General features: G+C 47.0%; 1 protein-coding gene across 1 annotated transcript in view; it reads right to left on the reverse strand.

Annotated features, from left to right (window-relative positions):
• The window catches only part of RNF11 (ring finger protein 11), a 26,392-nt gene extending 6,457 nt beyond the window's left edge, over nt 1-19,935 (reverse strand). The window contains exon 1 of the mRNA XM_048946260.1: nt 19,514-19,935. Within this exon, the coding sequence (XP_048802217.1) occupies nt 19,514-19,636 (123 nt within the window). The 5' untranslated portion in view covers nt 19,637-19,935. The remainder of the gene's footprint in view (nt 1-19,513) is intronic.
• Between the last annotated feature and the right edge of the window lie 615 nt (nt 19,936-20,550).

Below are 20,550 nucleotides of genomic sequence, written 5' to 3' on the forward strand. Positions count from 1 at the left end.
AGTTCCCAGGAGACAACAGAGTTCTCACCCCATAGCTCCCGGCTTGTTTATTTTAAAAGGTTATTTTTATATGTGGAGGGAAAATATCCACAAATAGTTTACAGAGATCCACACATTTCTGTCAAGCTGAGGCAGAGAGCAGAACCAGGAAGGAGAGCTGCCCCAGACATTACTTAGGGGCACGCAGAGTGCTGCACCCCAAGGATGACGAAGCAGAGCAGCCAGCTGGGGACGGAGCAGCCCCTGCTGCAGCTGGTGCCAGCAGAACCACATGTACACAGATCATCCTCACCCATATGCAAACAGCAACATCTGCACTGCTGGCACAGATCCTCTCCTCCTCGCACCAAGTGGTTATCTCTGCAGAAAGCCCCTCTCAGGCCTGGCAAGCAGAGGCGGCTGTTACAGCAGCATGACTGTATATACACAGCACTTCGAGCAAGATGGCTGCTGGGAGAACGAGGAGCAGATCTCACAACAAATGACATTTTGGGCAGAAAAAAACTAGAACTGAGAAACTGAGTCCTAGAGAACAAGGGGAAGAGGCTGAAGATCATGGTGAGGCTGCCTCTGCCTGAAGGGTCCAAAGCAAACCTGCTGTGTCCCACTCACTCACTGCCAGTGAGCAGGAGGCAAAAATAAAGGTTAGCCAAAAAGCTGGAAAACAACTAATCCAGTTAAGGGTTTCTTTGAAGGCTGCATTCAAGCACAAGATGGGGGAAACACAGCAGAGCTGCGAGGGAGGGGCTGACAGAACACTAACCCACAGGAATCCTTCGCACTTCCTGCAGACGCCTATTTACGTTCTGGAAAGGGTAAGGCATCAATCATTGCAATTGTTTCTAGTGTAAACCAAAGTGATCAAGGCTAAAAGCAGCAGGGCTGATCACTGCATGCTCTCCTGATGCCAGGCCGGGGTGCAGCACAGCACAGAGGCTCTGTCCCAGCACACCTGTCAGCCTCCAGACGCCGTGTCCCATGCACTGCCTGCAGCACTGGGAGGCTCTGACAAAAGCCCCAAGCTCACACACCTGCTTCTGTGGGCCAGGCCGAGCACCAGTAGCCCCTGCTCACCTCCCAGAAGCACGTGGGGATGAGGGTGACCCAAGGTGATCTAACACAGCGCTGCCTCTGAAATACCAGTCCTGCCATCTCCTTTACAGTGGCTCCCATCGTCGGCAGTGCAGGCACTGTTCTGACCCACCTCCTCAAAAGCAAACACTTATCACTGACTGCAGACACTGCAGTGCCTGGAAAAGCTGGGAACCAGCACTCCCCTCTCAGGGCTTTCAGACAATCCCAAAATATTGACCCTGAACACTTAAGAAATAGCAAGAATGCTAAAATGTACCTTTTGGCAATTGGTTACCTCTGCTTGAAGGAGATTCTAAGAACTCAGCCATTCTCAGTATACTCCAGGAACAAGGCAGCAAAGTAACAGCAGTCAGTTCTAATTAGCTAAGAGGAATAGCAACGGAAAAGGGCCAAAATAGCAAACATGAAAATACACGTGCACCAAAGACATGAGCAATCCATCAGGGGAGGACAGCTGAAGTATAAATATGTACAGGCTGTGCTTCCACGTGTAAATCTGAGACATGTCTATGTATATTTCAGTGTGCATTACAAGAGCTGGTCTGGCCTATTAGCAACACAATAACACAGAGCAGGAAAATATCGCTCATTCCAATGCAAAAATAGGAATGGACTTCAGAAGTATATAGTGGGCACGACATCAAAGGATTGGCGATGTCAAGTGAAGAGTGATCTCATCTGTAAGATGTAAGATGATCAGGGCATGCGTTATCTGGGCATTACCTTTCAGTGGTATGGCAACCATATTCCCAAGGCACACAGGGCCACCCAGAACGCAGCTTAATGGCCTCATCCAAAACAAGTTTTAACGGATATCCACAAACAGCATCAGATCCAAGTCCTCATACAGCAAGCTCCTAAAGCAGGGCAGACACAGATACAGCAGGTAGAACTGGAACAATATCACCCAAGTATGGTCTTCTGGGAGGTGTTACTTTAGCCTATGGCAAGAGGTAACACCGGTAATGAAAACAGATCAACGTCAGCTATCTCAGATAATTTGCCTTTTTATAAATAGTCTGTTTCCCACCTCCCCACGTAAGAAAAAGGGGCAACACATGAGAATGCTTTTGGCAGAGCCTGCCAGAGACATTCCCTGACCAGGGGAGCAGGTCAAGAGCACTTCAGCCAAGCTGCACTGACCTGCAATGGTTGGGAGCAAGGGCTTCTCCAGACAAGGCAAGCAGAACAGAAGTGCGGAAGACATTTCCATCAGGCCCCGCAGCACTGAGTCCAAGATGGTGGGATACCATCCACAGCCTACAGCAAGAGGAGAGCAAACCAATGGTTCTGCTACAGCACAGAGACACAACTGGTGTGTGGCACCTGCTTTGAGTCATGCCAGCCAGCACGGCAACCCATGACAGCAGAGTTTGTTCCAAAACTCAGGAACCTGCAATACACTTCACCTGACCATAGCCTTGTACTCAATCTGAAATATTTTAATTACATTTTTAACAAAATCATCTTCAATTACGAGTGCTCGCTCAAGCAGGAAGCTGCCACACCTTGGCTGTTTGATGGCACACTCAGATCTGCAGCCATTTTTATTGCCTTAATTGCATCTGAATTTCAACAGAGCATTAGAAATACAAAGTGTTTCAGTCTAATACAAAGTGTGTGCCCCTGAGATCAACGCATATGACTCAAAACCTGAGCCAAGGCCACAAATAGGGACTTGCAGAGGGACCCAGCAGCCTTCCGAGGCCAATAATAGCACACAGTCATGCTAGGTTTGGCAACAGCTTAACCATAGGGCTTTCCCCAGCATGTTTCTCCATCAGCTTGTTGCAAAGCCACAGATATGTGAAGGACACACCACACCTGCCATGCACTGGGGTCAGTGCAATAGGAGCCTCCCTGAACAGCTGTCCCTTGTGTCACCATAGCACGCCAGCCTGGAGATGTGTCCCCATCATCACCCTGCCATCACCCACCTCCCTCCTACCCAGCCTTGGGCAGCCAGCAAGGCACATCTGCTGCTTCTCCAGCACTCTGAGCTGCAGCGCAAAGGGTTTGGATCAGGCAGCACTGCCAGCACCACTGCTGCATACCAAGGATTTTCGTCAGCGATGCCCACGCGCAGTCCGGAGCATCGCACTGTGAGGAGGCTGTCACCTCTCCCAAGTGCACTCCCACGTCACACTTCTGCGAGAAAGAACACACACAAAAAAGGCGATCTGGCTATTCGTTTAGTGCCATTTGATAATAACATTAATTATTTCAGCTATGAGTTAATAAGCAGCAGGAGTGAATGGCCAGAGGCACTGCTTCCGGCTATCAGCTCATCTCTGCTGTCATTTATCAATCTGAGGGGAATGTCTCAGGCATCAATGATTATTGCTACATCTGTTGTTTCTTCGCTTGGGTTATTTTAAAGTAGTACACCATCTAAAGGCAAGGAATGACTGGACAAAAACTAAGCTGTCTTAAAGCTTTATGAAGCTGCTCCCCTTCCCAATGCAGTATTAGCAGCCAACACAAGGGCAACGTTTCTATTTTCTTCCAGCTCAGTCTTGTCCTCACAAGCAGTGACTCTGCATTTTTAGCTTGCAGGGCACAAATCCAAGCGTGATCTCATCCAACTGTCAAACCACTTCTAACAGAAAAAACGCCTGTGCCAAGAACAGGTAGAAAAATCATAAATAGCTCTCTCAGGACTCAGTTATACAAGCAAAGTACTTCCAGAACGTATTTTTCCTACTTATTTTCAAGTCTGCAATGCACAGAGGCAGTCAATGAACACGGGGCCATCCCCAGCCTGTCACCAGAAAACACACCTTCTTACAGTTGCATACAAAATGCCTTCAGTCACTGGAGCAGCCAGGCTGCTCTGCGTACGTTCTATTGCACAAATGAATAAGCTACGATGTCCTTCAGCAACCATACAGGCAACCTCTTCTCTAAGCAACATTTTGAGTCTGTTATTTCTTTACATGCTCTTCTTTAGATCTCACCCATGTTTGTTTGACACAGAAAAAGCACCGCTGAAGATTGGAGGCCATGGTGTCTTGTTGTCAGTCCAGGCTGCTCTTAGTCAGCCCGCTGCCCTGCTTACACATGCTTTCACGGAAAGCAGCCACAGCCTTACTTACAGTAAGACCAGCTACCTGGAGGAAATCTGGAGGCCTTACAGCAACAGCACACTGATGGAACTAGGCACACCACACGCCATTGCACCACCACTGCAATCAGAGATGTGCTGCTCGATGCAGGCAGCTCCTGCACCCAAACACTTGCATTTGACCCACTGACATGCTTGCTCACATGAACACGATTGGAAGGCACCACAGGACCCCGGGAGATGTGCAGGCAGCAGGCCATGGGCTTCAGTGCAAGTGAGGTGTGTGCTGAAAGGCCCTTCTGAGCCAGAAAGCTGTGTAAGAGGAAGGCTTTGAATACAGAGAGGTCATTTGGCTGAATACGGGCTGCCGGGCAGGAAGACAAAGGCCTATCTTACCCTGAAATACCCACATGTGAACAGCTGCAAAACTGGAAATACCCAACACGGCCTGAGCTCATCCCTGTGCTACCACGGGCTCTTCATGAGACAGAAAGTGCACCAGAACATCTAAGCTGGTGCTAAACACAAAGCCACCCCAGGGCTGGGGCTAAGAATGAAATCCCACTGCAATCCCACCCGGCCACGTGCTGAGGCACAGCTCTCATGCAGGTGATGCACTCAGTGTTTTTGGTGTGGACACACACAGCATGGGACATTATGCCACCAACACTCCTTCAAAGTATTATGAAGATGTAAGGAAATGTTTCCACTTATCTTATTCTCCTGCCCTAATGTTTGGGATGTCTGCTACAAGCCACTGGATCACTAAGGGAAATGTTGCCAGGCACAAACAAGCTCCAGTCATGTCGAAATACCAACAGGGAGTAACACTGAGCTACAGATGGAAAGCTTTCAGACAGTAAGACCAGAGGTACTCCATTTGTTATGTCAAAAACAAAGAAACAACACAGCCACAGCCAAACAGCAATCCAGAAAGCCTTGGGAGTTCTCTAATTCATGGCATTTGGCCTAGCATACACCTTGTTACTCAGGAGTCATTACAGTGTGGCTACAGGTAAGTGGTAATAGCTAGAGAGCCTTAAAGAGAAGGAGAAAAGAAAAAAAAAAAAGAACAGATGGGAAACTTTTTGCTGGGATTCCAACTGTAGGAGCAGAAACACTGCTGCTCAGTTACTGCAGAAATATTTTAGTTATCTTTCTACGTTATTTAAGCTTATTTGCTAGGCTGTACTCTGTCAGCAGAGCTTTCATGAAGTATTTGCAACCACAAATCCCTTTTCAGCATTACCACAGAACTTGGGAGACCACGGCTGATTTAATTACGAGCTGTTCCAACAAACCCCAGCAAAGCTGGAACCTTACTAGAGGAGTGTGTCTGTCTGAGCACTCCTCCATCCCACCGGGCTGGGTGCACTGACACCAAGGAGGAAGAAAGCTGTTGCTGTATTTGTTCTTGTGGATTTAAATACAGTAACAAAAAGATAGGTACCAATTTCAGTAGCAACTTTGTTCTCAGCTTACTGGATAGCTTCCAAAAGGACACCTATCCTAAAAGCATCTCTTGGAGAGAGGACAGTTGCATCATAAAGTAACCTAGGTGGACTGCTTCCCTGGGGACATCACAGATTTCCCAAGTCATCCCTCAGCTAATAGGCAAGGTAATAAAGTCAGTCTGAATTCTTGTCTTCTGGGATACCTCCTTTCCTACAGGCAAATTTCCACTGCAGTAAAGACACAAAGTCACTGCAGCTTCTGTTCTTCCACTTGCTTTGCATCAGGCAGCAGCAGAAGAAACAAAATGGTCACCTGGGAAGCGGGCAGCTCCAGAACTGACCTGGGGGCAGAAAAGAGCTTGGCACAGCTGGACCTGTGTGCTCTGGTAGGAAGGAGCCTGATGGCTTCAAATGAGATCTGCTGAAAGCCATACAGGAATTGCCTATGTGGCACTTTCAGACTGGTATATTTGCTTAAAGAAACTATCACTGCTCAGGTGAGGCTTTGCACAGAAATTAGCCTTGAAATACCACACAGGTCTGGTCCTGGCTTTGTCAGTAGGGGTTCACACAGTGCTGTGCTCCTGGTCAGGTCCAGAACAGTATAACCCAGTTTACTCAAGTGAGAGAAGGTCACAGCTATGAGAAAGAGCAGAGGTGGATTGCCTTGTGGATCCCTGAGCTGCACGTTCTGCAAGTTTTACCTGAACGTTTCTATTACTTCCACTATCAGTCAAAATTCACTGCAAGACGCTGAGCAATCAGGCAATGATTCCTCCATCACTTAAAACATGCCTGGTTTCTATTCTTTTTTAAGTTTCAGTGACCATGGATCAGACAAGATTCAGTTTTTTAGGAAAACTGAGTTTCTTGAATATTATGCCCACTGACAAGCAAAATAAAAATAGAAGCTTTAGCCTAGAAAAACAAAGGCTGAAAGGTATTTAAGATTGATCTCTAAATAAATCAGGAGGGTAAACATTGGGAAAGGAAAAACAAGATCTACTGGGTACAAGAATAACAAGTGCAAGTTGGCCGTAAATATCTAGATGTGAAATAGCTTCTTGAGCTTTAGCTCCCTGCTGATAAGAGACTCTCCTTAGGAGAGGTAAGGGCAGAACTTGACCAGCTTCTTGTAAGCATTGCATAGAATAACACGTACAACATAAAATCCATAAAATAACATCCTACAGCACATATAACATGCATATTGCAGAAAATAACTTCACTGATCACACACAGAGCTATTCATACTTACTAATATGCAAATTCTAATTCTAATGCCTGTAGGAAAGGAGGTATCCCAGAAGACAAGAATTCAGACCAAAAAGGTCTGCTATCCAAGTTAATATAAGCTATGATGTAGTCTAATGACTAACAGCAATGCTTGTATCTAACCCGATGCAATCTAAACAAAATAGAGAAGGTGGTGCTTATTAAATCTGAGCCTCATTTTGTTGAAGTGATAATAAATGCCTGCAGACACTGTCAGGAGCAATTCTACCTGGACGTTTAAGATGCTAACAAAAGAAAAGCTTCCAGAATGAGCAGTTTTTTAATAAAATCATTCTGTGCTACTAGTTCTGGCAATCAAGACAACTGCTGAGAAATGCCTTTGGTTTTCTGATCTGGTTATAGAGTGTGTTCCAGTGCCCACTGAATTAGCCTGTTCCACAGCCACTGCTACCTTCGGTTCACCACTGTGCTCTGACATTTCTTACTGCACCCAACCCAGCTACAAAGCTTACGCAGGTTGGGTAGGCTCATGTTCAGCACACAGCTGGAGCTCAAGAGCACACGAGCTCTTCTTCCTCCCCTTCTCCCAAGGACAGGGCAGGACATAAAACAGCAACAGACCTGGTCTCATCCCTGCTGGCTTCCTGATAGCCCAAAAGTGGAAACCACCTGCAGCAGAAGCACCAAGGTTTTTGCTCAGACCCTGCAGGACACTTTGCAGGTAGAGGCAGGAGAAAGGTGGGGCCGAGAACAGACCTGTGGGAAGCCCATCCTTCTGGCAGTACAGTCACTGAAGTCCTACCACACGTGGCAACCTCCAGCTTTACAGACCTGCTTTGCTGCTTGCACTGCACCAGCAGCTGCCTGGGGAGAACTTGGCCCATGACACAAGTGAACAAATACACATTATTATTTATTATTATGCTCCACGCTGACACGCAGGCACCTTGCTGCTGCAACACAGTAAGCATTCTACTTCTAGGATTTAAAATATATATATATAATACATATAGCTATCTTACTTTGGTTTGGTGCATTACTTAAGTCTTTCTAAGAGACAGGGTGATAACTATTGGTCTAATGTAAATAGTTGCATTTCAGCTGGACAGAATGTATTACTGTATTCAAACTGAAAGCTGGCCAGCATATTTTATAAAAGAAAGCAAGGAAAGCAGCAGTGGGTTCCACTGAAAGACAACTCATAGCTCTGCAAGGTGGTGCTTGCAGCTGGGGAAGGCTGGCTGTGGCTTGGGGGCCTTTCCTGCAGGTCAAGCCAAAAATTGCTCTTGGCCTGACTTAGCTCTAGGATTCAACAAACTGATGTGGCTACATTAGCTTCTACCTTGGTATAATTATATAATGTCTTAATTCTAAACATTTTAGACAACAGGGAGCTTGTTGCATTAGAAGCCACATACCCCGGCAGTCCTCACATACACACACACAAAGGTAATCAAACTCTTAACAGTACAGACAAAGCTTGCCAAGTTATATTCAGACTTTGGAAACAATCCACACAGTAATAACTGGAAGGCTTGTGTGTGGAAGGAGGCACTGCAGCACCCCGCAATGCACATGAATGATGTTACTGTAATCATTCGTGTCCCATGGGAGAGCAGCTTGCTGCACAGCAAGGGCAGGCTGTGAAAGTCCTCACTGATTCCTGTACTTAAAACATGCCCATAACTGCTGGGTAACTTCAGCAAAGTTGCTTAAAAAAAAAAAAAAAAAAAAGGACAGGAAAGCACCTAAACTTTAGCAGTCATGGTAGATGAATATTTTTTATTAAGTGGGTTGGGTTTTTTGTTTTGTTTTTAAACAGGAAATCACAATTAAGAAAAACAGAATCAAGGCTTTGCCTACATCGGACATTTGTCCTGAAGTAGCTTAACTCCTTCACAGTAATCACTGCCCCTCTATCATTACAAATGGCAAACTGAGGCTGCACTTCACATTCAGACCATTCCCAGTGCACTCACTTTCCAAACCAGCAGCAAGCCTTCACCCTATGCATACTCCAGGATGCAGTTAAGTCCAAGCACATTCTTAATTGCACTATGGAGAAGCCAAAAATGCTGTAACACTTTGTGGAAACAGCACACATCTAATAGCTGGCACCTTCAGACCTTTCCAGAGATGTCAGAAAGAAAAATTGAATATATGGATTGCACAGAGTACAGATAAATCCAATCTCCTACAGGAAGTCAGTTCGGTTCACTAAGCTGACAGGAAGAAAGTAAGAGAGCGAACCTGTTTTGGATGCTTTAATGGTGTGAGCTGACGCACGGAGGGATCAGATAAGCACCAAAGCCACCACAAAGAGCGTGGAGTGCACGGCTGCAAATGGAAAATGGGGGAAAAGCAAAACTAGCCATTCTGGCATCAGCAAATAGCGAGGTCAGGCTTCTTGGTGTCAGAATCGTGGCAGCACACGAAGAGGTTCACAAGGCAATGTGTATTTTAGCTTGGTTTCAACCTGTGGTATCCTGAGTATAGGAGATAGCCTCCAAGTCTTTTCCTTGGCCTCAGCTGCATCTGCTCCCCAGTGCAGCCTGTCAAAGACGTTATTTTTAAGTTGTGGAACAGAATCCTGTATTAAATCAAGTTAAATGAACACAGATTCTCATTTCCCCCACATGCACAACGTGTAGCGCACTAACACAGGGGCACGGATGGTTTCAATTGGCATCTGCTCCTGGTGTAGCTAAGGCCCCAGGACAGGAGCATTCGGTTTCATCAGCAGCACTTTCCCAAGAGCCACAGAAGTACCCCTCTGTCCTTAGAAACACTGCAGAAGCCCAAACAGCTCCAGATATTGACACACTGAATCAGACTAACTCCTCTATACTAAGAAAATGTCTTATCCTGACAAAAGGATGGGTGAATTCCCTTCTGCCTGCAGTTCTCTGGCTGCTTGACTAGTTATTCTGAAATGGAAGCATTTGTCTGATCCCTCAACACCAACAACCTGTTTGGTAGCACGTGTTACACGGCTGTTACTACCACTTTCCCAGTTTTCACTTCTTATATAAAACTACCGCAGCTGCAGCCCAAGTACGTAGAGGAATCTCCAAGAAGAAGGGCAGTGGAGAAGCAGGCACCGAGCCCCACACACTCTGAGTCCACTGCAGAACTCTTGCCAGCATACACACTTGATCCAACCCTCGTTTTAATGAAGAGTGAATTAGTCATTATTCATCCGCAGCACACTAAGATAACACAGAGCTGAAAGAGACAGCAAACTACTACAGCTGGCAGTCTGAAAGCCCTCCCTACCTTCACTACAGCATATTCTGGACAGCAATGCACCCATAAGCTGTATTTCACAGACCAAAATGAAAGGAAAGATAACATGCCCCAACTTCCTGCCTCGGCATAGAACTACAGCTCTGTTCTCCCCAGTTCACCAGATCCAACTAGGTGACAACTTCAGCCACATCAAGAGACTTCAGGAGAAGCTACACATAGGGTGAGGTGAGCTCTTCCCCAGGAAGCACCAAACCAGGGTCGCCTTGCTTCTGCTGGGAGGGAGGAATAGCAAGCTACTCTACAAACAAAGGAAAGATTACTGTTTATAGAGGAAAGCCAAGATCACTTGGAGCATGAAATTGTATTTGCATGCAAGTGGATACTATTTTTTTCTTTCCTAAAAGATCCTACAGAACAATTTTGCGGAATAAAACTAATTATACATTTACTACAGTGCCAACCCCCACCTCCTGGAAATCAATAAAGCCACTATATACAAAAGGAATGGCGCTCTTCAGCAAACATTTTCCGTAGGTTAGCTGCACAGTAACGCAAGCAAACACAACCTGAATGCTTACAAATTCCAGACAGTTTGTCTAAACGCAGACATAATGAAAACATCTTTTTCTGCACCTCGGTTTCGGTCCTTGCTGATGACTGGCTGGGAGAATTCTATAAATAGCAGAGCTCCACATGAGTTACCATATGAATCTGTTCCAAGGGATTCATTCTCACAGCACTACCTGCAGTCAGGGCGGAGCTGCAGGCCCTGGGTGTAAGAGGTAAAGGCCATTAACCTAAAAATGAATTCATACAGTTAATTAAGCATTTTTGCTTCAGATTTAAAAGTTGCGTTGTTTCCTTCCACAGACAACATACTTCCAAGAATGTCACCCTCCACACCACAATCCACAGCCACTGTAAGGTCCTAAAATAAAGACAGTGTCACAGAGCTTCATGAAGCAGACACTAAAAGCAATGACTTAGTCATATCTCATCAGCTAAACTGAAGACAGATGGATGCAACTGCAATACAAATCATAATACCTGAACAGAACACAACCAAGAGAAATTCCAAAGCAACAGAAACGAGCAACAGCAAGCACTGTTAACAAGCAAAAAATAAAGTCTGCAAGTGTTAAGATGTTAATTTTTGTCTCTACTAAATTTGAATTTACAGCATTTGTTTGCCAGTCAGTCTTTTATGAAGTTTCCACCGAATACAGCAGTTAACTGCTTTCTGTTAGGCAACATCACAGAACGAACCAGTTTAGCAGTTTGGAAGGTCTGTAGTCCAGCAATTCTTACAGTTGTTTCTTCAAAACCTGGGAGCAATCACTGCTCTCTCTCTGAAATTCAAATGGAAGGAATTTATTCAGGCAAAATAAATATTGGTCTTCACCTATACTGCAATGTTATACCGTGTCTGAATTACAATTTCAACAACTGTGTTCATAAAGCACTGCGATTAATGTTCAGCACAGAACAAACTCTGTATCTGGGTTTAATTACAATGATGAATAAGCCAGACAGAGGCATCGTCCCAGAGCAGTCATGCATTATACTGTCCTGTAGATACTGAAATAATGGAATCTGATGCACTTTGATCTCTTAGATACATCTCCTGCAGCTGTAAAAGAGGGCAAGAGCAGCCAGCCTCATCCAATTCTGCAACATGCGCACGCTGACTCAGAAGAGATTTGTCTCCCAAACTACTTATGGGAATAAATAAAGCCAGATAAATATTGCTCTGTTTCCTTAGGGCTAGAGTCTGTATACAAATCATTGGGAGTCACATAAAGCAATAGTGGTGAGTGCCGTGGGGAAATTGTATAGTCGGACAGTAGCTCAGTAGGTGCTGGATGGATTCTCTACGCAGATATGTCTGAGTTACAATCTAGTTGGCCATTTCTTTTTAAATTAGTTTTGCCATATCAAAAGTTAGAACATGGGATTCTGTGAAACTGGAAATATCTGACAAAAATCAGCAGTTTAATTGAGGCTGCAGGACAACTGATTCCCTGCCTTTGTCCAAAACAGCACCAAATGTTTGGTTGGGGTTTTTTGTTTTTTGTTTGTTTTTTTTTTGCATACACTGGATGTTTGTGCAGCTTCATTACATTTTATTAGTCATAAAACAGGCATTTCCTTGATGCTCCTAAGACTTGTCTTTGCAGTCCAAATTCTAATGGCACACGGGCTTAGTCTGAAAAACTCAGCCAGCTGAGATTCATCTTTGAGGACAAGGCCATCTCTGCATGGTTATTTGGCCTTTGAGTTCAAGGAACAAAGTACAGCGACTGCTGCTGAGCTGTGCCTCCACACATACCCACTGCTCCAGGTGGGGAAAAAGTAAGAAGGTCACAAAGGCTGCTCTGGTGACCAAAGAAACACAGTCCCAGGAAACAAGACTCAGTGCCACAAGGATAGCAGCCCACGCATTCATTGCTGCACGCTGGGACTACAAGAACTGATTTTCCTGAGTCACAGTTTCTCCCATTCCTCCCCCAGTTTCAGTCCTCCCCCAGGTAGTACAGGTCTACATCACCTCGAGACTAAGCCAGTGGCTGAACACAGGCAGGATGTGAATGCTCACCAATCAAACCAGCCTTCAGTATGGTTCCATATGTGCATGTGTGTGAGGCAGGGAGCGTGTGTGAGATTTCTGATGGCTCAGCAGAAACATCCAGTGCAATAAACCAGCTGGTTGTGATTTGGCTGACGCAAGTGTGGTTGAAAGGAAAGCTCTTTCATCTTCTCCTCCAGTTGCTGCATGCATCTGCTGTTTGCCCATGCTGCTGCTCAGGGACCGTGGCCACCAGCATTCTAACTTTCTTTTTCGTTGTTGAGAAATGGCGCAGCCAACAGGGATTCCTACAGAGGGCTGGTAAATAAAACAACCACTCTCTACAACTCCGTGGTCTCTTGGAAATTATTTCATTAGCTCATAGGAAAGTCACAGTTGGTTTGCTTTAGTCCATTCCACAAACCATTATCTCTTCAGAACACAGAACTAGCTTATTTTCCGTGGTTCTAAAACTCAACTCCAGATGTACAGTTAGTAACATCAGTACCAGTAACATGCACCAATGAATCAGATGCACACCCAGGAACCTTCCATGATACAAGGTGGTCCTGGGTTTGGGGAGGGCCGGATGGTCTGTTAGGATTGGCTTGCCTCAAAGAACACTAGAGCTCCCCAGATAATGAAGATTCATTATCCTGATTAGGCAGAATTTCTTATTACCGTCTCCACTGCCTCTTCATTTCTCCTAATTGAGCATCTGGAAGCATCTGCTCTGCCAAACAAATCCTAAATTATCAGATTCCACAACAGATTTTAAGAGATATCTCGTCTTAAACTGATCTTCTGATAAAGCTCCCTCTCCACAGCAGATAATTTGTTGCAAATTCCTGCAGAGGTTCATTTTGTAACGGCAGAATACCATTTTATTAAAATCAAATTATTGCAGAACACTTTACAAACATGAATTAATTTACTAAGCATGTCTGCACTAAAGATAAGCTTTATTACTCCTCATTTTACAGACGAGGAAACCAAAGCACAGAGCAGTTATGCGATTTGCCAAAAGTTACAAGCTAAACGTCAGACTGAACGAACTAAGAACAACCACAGCTTATGCCAGGCTGCTCGAGTGACTTATGTTTTTATTATCCCAAGTCTCTGTTTCAGCCAGCAGGAAGCTGCACGCCAGCTCCAGCAGTGCCCACCATGGGGCTGTGTGGGAACTAGCTCTGCCAGGCCGTGTTGCTGCTGCAGGCAGCCAGAAGGCTGGCAGAACCATACAGCAGATAGCATCTTCCAAGAACACGTATCTACCTGCATATCTCACTGATGAGACTTCCATGGCATCTCGGCAATTTTTTCATGCAATCTCAACCTCAACTGGAGCTTGTTTTGCCTTTTATAGTCAAAAAATGGCTAGCTTTTTTTTCACAACATCCCTAAAAACCTGCTCATTTTGAAATTTTTTGGTCTCTTAGGAACACTTTCATTAGCTCACAGAAAAGTCACGGCTGATTTGCTTTAGTTCGTTCCACAGACCATTAACTCCTCAAAACATAAATAGGTTTCTGTGCACATCTGTGGGGTGGCAACAGTAAGGCTGAGCACAAAGGCTGGAAGATACAAGTCTGTCACAAGCAAGCAGCGTTATTTTTATCTTCTCGACCTTATATTCCACAACCTGTTTAACTAGAAATGTTGAAAGGGTCAATGTCAGTGTTCATTAAGCCAAGCTTCCTTCCTTTATTGAAGGGATGAAGAGTGTCACAGCAGACAGCGACAGACCTTGCGTAAAACCTCAGTGTAACTTTGCCATTTCTTGGAGAAATGCATGCAGTGGATCAACCAGGATTCTGTCAAATGAGCTTATGAACTCCCTCTCTTCTTTTCAAAACACCTATTGCAAAACCTTTTGGTCAAAATGGCTAGGGACGGGTCTTCACCCACTGCTGACTCAACAGCAAGAAATTCCAATATTCAGCCAAAATTCATAAAGAACAATTTATAACAGGGTAACTTCAATATTATGCCATAAAAGTTACCTACCTTTAAGACACTATCTGGTATCCTTTATCTACAGGCTCCTCTTCCTTCCCCTCCTTCCAGCAGCTTTTTTCACCAACAAGGTGGAAGGGAGCACCAACCAGCCAGCCTGATGCCACAACCAACATGCATTAAGACAGCAAATACAGGTGCACTTTTTTTTTTAAAGTAACTATTACCTATAAAGCAATTTACATATGGCACCCCAGAAAACTTCACTTCCTCTTCTCGCTGAAGCTGATCACCACCTGTGCTCATGGTGCCAGAAGGCCCCAGACAGCCCCACACAAACAGACACTCTTGCCTGCAGTCCTTTCCCTGTTCCATCACAAAGCAGAGCAGTGAGGTGAAGCACTATTTCAGTTCAGATCCACAGATGCAACTGCAATTCATGCATGCCTCCAGCACAACATGAAGGACAAGACCTGCACGTGCAATTGTTAATACACTCATTTCTCTTACATAGAATGGCTATAGTTGGTTTGGGCCTTGGTTTTGCTCTTCCCATGGCTTGCAGCACTCAGCATGCAGCATCTTTCTCACTGCAACTTTCCTCCTCTTACACTGTCCCAACACACCCCAACAGTTCTGGCTTCACACAGCCACATGGAGAGCAGAACGTTACGCCACTGGGATTGCTCTCACAAAATATATGCCATCACTGATGACAAATAGCTCATTTGTGGCCCAAGAGAATTTTGCACACGTTTCTGTGAATAGGTGCAATTGCTGTAGCAGAATGAATTGGGATTGCAACATTTAGCCATATCAATTACCATACCTTTGAGAGGACAGCATCAGAACACCTGTGTATTAGTTAAGTCATAACATAAGTCACGACAAGGCAATCATAAAAACTTTGTGGTCTGTTGAGCAAAATACACCCAACACGCACATACACGGTGGCAAGTCTCACACAAATGCAGCAGACTATATCAAGGACAGCCAATGACTGTTCAAACAGAGGACTTTCTCACGTAAGGAACACTCCACCAAGGTTGCAGGACTGGCAGGGCACTGCACAGAGATCCAGGCACAGGCAGAAGGAAGCCCAGCAGCACAGACGGACCAGGACAAGAGCACAGTGAACACCAACGATGCCCACAGAGCAGGCTGGAGGAGGCCATTGCTGCAACTTCAATTTAAAAGAAGCCACAAGATATCCCAAATTGCATTTTCAAAACCTGCTGCTGCCAACAGCTTTTGCAAGTTTATGGGCACACTGCGCTGTCTTCAGCTCATGTCTGTGATCTCTCACCTCATTTTGTGTCTGCTACCTAATCAAGCAACTACCCAGGTCGTAAGGTTTTAAATGTTGCCTTCAAATAAAAAAATAAAATAAAAAATATATATATATCCACTGAAATACTGTATCAGGGCCCCGAAGACAAACAGGGTGGTACAGAGCTTCAGGTCTTCCCAGATAAAGGAAGAACATATTTCACCAGCCTGTCCTCCACATCAACATTTCAAACGTGCTTCTCTGAGCACAGGGTCAATGCTGAGAACAGGCGCTTGTCACACTTGTAGCTTACTTGTTCAGCAAGCGTTGTATGTCCTTTTAAAAAGATCTCAGCATGTATTGTTCACAGCACTACCTTTAAGAAACCCAAGAAGAAAAGATGGATTCCAGACTTCACTGAATAAAATTCAAAGTTTGGTAAATTCAGAAATTATTTTCTGCAGCTGTTAAGGAATTACTGAAGAAGAGAAATACGAGACAAGGGCTGAGAGGAGTGGCACATCTGTTCTGCAAAATAACATCGTTGCAAAGAACTACTAGAGGCAAGAGAAACTGGGTAAAAACAGAGCTCTGCAGACAAAGCAGCAGAAAGCATATTGCCAACAGATGGCAAAGTAGTCAAAGGTGGAACAGAAAAATGAGCCTGAAAGTACACTCAATTTTGAGGACTTCAGGAGAAAAAAAACACTAACTCTTTCCTAAGCAGATTCACTAGTTAGTAATGGAGTTGCATGTGCTCGGCACTTGGAAAAACAGTTGTAATTTCGGGAGTCTAAAATGGAGGCAGCCAAAACCAGCATGCCTATGAAAATGCTGGTCAACTGTCAGTACAACTTCCTTCCCCACACACAAACACACGCTTTTCTCTGTGTGTTTTAATTATGTCCCATGTTAGCCCTTAAGCTTGATGCACTGGAAAACAGCTGCTGTTTTAATGGGCCACTTTTTCATGAGTTTGGATAGCTGTTTAAGCTATCCCATGTAGCTTACAGCACATTGACAAGGGGCAGGTATATGCAGAGCCTCTGAAGGGAAGGTATATTCCTCATTATTCCATGTGTCTGTACTGACAATCCAATTTTCAGTTCAACTTTTAGAAGCAGGGAATTTTATACAGCAGGTTCAGTACCACTCACTGATAAAAAGGAAATTGGCATGCAACAATAAAGAGATTATTGGGTGCATATTTTGCAGTTACAAGTGAACACCTTAAAAATGATTACTTAACCAGATTCCCATATGGACACCCACAGCACAAGCGTGCCAAAACACAGAAAGTATTTTGAACATCAAGATAGCACAGACGTTAGCTCAAAGAGACATGCAAGACCTTGTCTACAAGGCTGCACCTAGCCCAGCAAGCTTCCTTTGCTCTGCTTGTTTGCATACCTTGCGAGAGCGGCTCAGGAAGTTTGCACATCGTTGCTGCAAACCCAAAGGAAGCAAACCCAAATGTGGCCATTTTATGGCTGAGGTTCCAGCAGCTCGATTTTAAGTTGTTAATCATCCACAGCTCCTCGTGCACAGCGCTAGGTGCCACAAACAAGTTATCATATCAAACTTATTTCATCCTCTTCCTTGCTTTCCATCCTCTGCAGGTCTGCGTGTTCTCACACACACTAATTCTCATTCAAACATTTTGGAAAGTATTTATCACGCATAAGGACAAAAAACCTACGTTCCCCTTTCTAACAGTGAATCTGAGCTGTGATCTGGAACTTAAAATGAGACCATGACATCCTGCTGCCACTACAGCAATAAAGGAGCTCCAGGAGCTCCCCAATTCAGTGCTTGACTTCGGCATCTTTTGGCCCTAAAACAATTCAAAGTTACAAACCCCTTCAACCTCAAAGCATGTGAACTGTGAAATACTGCACAGTATGAAGGTGAAGGTCCTTTGTCATCACAAACCACTGCAGTTTTTGACTATGTGACACAGAACACCCCTTACAGTGAGTGTGTGGGAACTGCTGAGATCAGCGCATGGGGTTTGGGACAGCTGAATGCCTGCATGCACACCACCACACGCTGGGGAGTTTTGCTATGAACTCACATGGTAACAAGTGTCTGCAAGTTTGCTTATTTTACTGTCTACTGTGCTCTCAGTCAACCATTCACACTTACGTACAAGAAGTTCTTCGTTTAGAATTTTTAAAAAAAGCACGAGCAACTGAGGAAGAGTACTTATCCACCACTGAAGTCGACAGGAGAAGGCCTGCACAGTGCGATTTCTCAACTCCTGCAAGAGCCAACAGGTTGTTTTCCACGGCAAAAAAAACAACAAGCAACCAAAGTCTTCCCAGAAAGCACAGCTGTGAATACAGCCACCAGCACAGACAGTAATAAGTATGTTACAGCAAGAACACAGTGCATTCCCAAACAATTGGGACACACAGTTGTCCCAAAGAAGGGACAATTAGGACTGGCTTAGAACATCACCTTTCGAAAACCTTGACACCAAGCATTTTCATTTAATGGACTTGTGCAGACTCTGCTAAGAAGTCAGAAAAAAAAAATAATAACCCATCTTAGGAAGTGTGTTCTGTCATTAAGTACTCACACAAAGCGAGCAGCTCTGCACAGCCCGGCAGTCCCAGCATGGTTCCACTGCACCACCAAAGGCTGCTGTGCCTGTGTCTCCTCCTGAACAACCCGGGGACCTCCTGTCACAGCTGGTGTTTCTCTGATTGTTGAGTATCACAGGTTACGCGTCTACCCTGCTAAATACTTTCTGCAGTTTTGTTAATTGTACATTAAGGTCTGCAACTCCTGCATGACTCCCTCCCTAAGGAGCGCTCAGGCCACCCCGCAGGATTTATCTGAGCCTGTCATTGTCACAGATCCCTTCAGACAGGGCTCATGTCCTGCTCAGAGCCACGTACGTTTCCTCTTCGGGGATGGAGACGAAGCAGAGGACAAACGCAGGCCTGAGTTCCGTGCCCTCCTTTCCGGGGCCACCACAGCGCAGAGCTCAGGACTGGGCCGTGCCGGGACCCCACGGCTGCGAGGACGTGACAGAGCACCCGGCGTTTTTCCCCAGCCCGTCATCAGACGTAAATTTACATATCCCCTGCAGACAGAAGACCAAACAGCCCTTCCTGGAACCCCACGCAGCTGAAAGAAACAGCATCTCCGGCAGCACAAAAGTTACTCCGGTTCAGCCGCTGCCGGAGCGCCGCAGACAAAGCCGGGCATCGCCGAGCGCGCGGCCTCCGGAGCACCGAGAGCGGCACAGACAGTGATGTCACCGCGCGACGACAACAAAGGAAGCGGCACGGCTGGAAACTCGGCGCCTTCCCCTTCTGTTTTCAACCCAAATCCGGAGACGACCGCGGCGGCTCCGACCCCGGGGCGGACCCTGACCCCCTCCGCCGTCTCCGGCTTCGTATCCCCCACGGTCCGCGCGGCCCCACGCCGAGACCGGGGAAACAAAGCGGCGCTCCTCGCGCCGCGGCCGGGACCCTCCGCTCGGTGCCCCGCGGGGCCGGACGCAGCGCAGCGCTCCGGGGGCTCCTCCGGGCTCCTCCCCGCCCCCCGGCCGGGCCGCTCTCCGTCCCCGTCCCCTCGGGCTCCGCCGCGTCGCTCCCCGCCCCCTCCCGTACCTGATATGGCGGCGGCGGCTCCTGATCCGGCTCGGCCCCGTCCCCGTAGCTGGCCCGGTCCGACTGGGACTCGTGGAGCAGCGAGATGTCATCCGAGGTGGGGGACTTGAGGCAGTTCCCCATTTTCCTCCCCCCCGAGGAGCGGAACGTCCCCTCCGCCTCCTCCCCTCCTCACGACGGAGGGCTCCGCACCCTCAGCCGCCGCGCAGCGCGCAGCCCGCAGCCGCCCCGCCGGGGAGGCTCATGCCAGCCAGCCCGGCCCTAAGCAGCTTAGCGGCAGCGCGGCCGCCTCCTCGCGCCGCCCGCTCTCCGCCCCGAGCCGTAGGGCGGCAGGACCGGGCTGGGCTCGGCTCCCGCCCAGGAGCGGTGGAGCAGCAGGGCTCAGGTGGGGTCCGCCCGCCCCGCGGCAGCCCGGCACCGTTCCGCTTCCCGGTCACCGGCTTTCTGCGCACTGGGCTTTGTCGCGCAGGCCGCCCCGGCTCCTCCTCTCACTCCGCCCCGCCGGGATCGCGCACGCAGGGCCCGGCGGCACCACGCTCGGCGGACGGGAGCCTTGCCCGCCCCGGCGCTCTGAGGCGAGGCCGGCGGCCTCCGGCCCCGAAGCGAGCGGCCGTGTGCCCCGCGGCCCCGCCCCGCGGCTGTTGGTTTGCAGGAGGGGCCCGGTGTCTGACCCCGGGGGCGGAGCTGTGCCGGAGGCCGAAGTTCTTGCCCCGCGCTGGGCCCCGGCTGCTGCTCGGGGTAGAGGCCCGGCAGAGCCTGCTTTGTGCTCGGAGGCCGGGAGGAGCTGTGCGCGGAGACTGCGCGGAGACGGCGGCGGACGCTGCTCGTGCCGCTCTGCACTCCCGAAGGCCTTCGAGGTGATGAGAGTTACAGCAAATACATCGTTTATTTTACGGGGTATTCACGTTCTCCATCAAGAAATTAAGCTTTCAAAATGAAATATAGTTGTATGTACAGTGCAAAAGGTCAGCACCCTTCTCCCAGCATAACCACGCCGACACAGCATGGGGCAAACACGTTTTTCAGGGCAGATTCAA

Source organism: Lagopus muta, chromosome 5 (assembly GCF_023343835.1).
Source record: "Lagopus muta isolate bLagMut1 chromosome 5, bLagMut1 primary, whole genome shotgun sequence".
Classification (NCBI taxonomy): Eukaryota; Metazoa; Chordata; class Aves; order Galliformes; family Phasianidae; genus Lagopus; species Lagopus muta.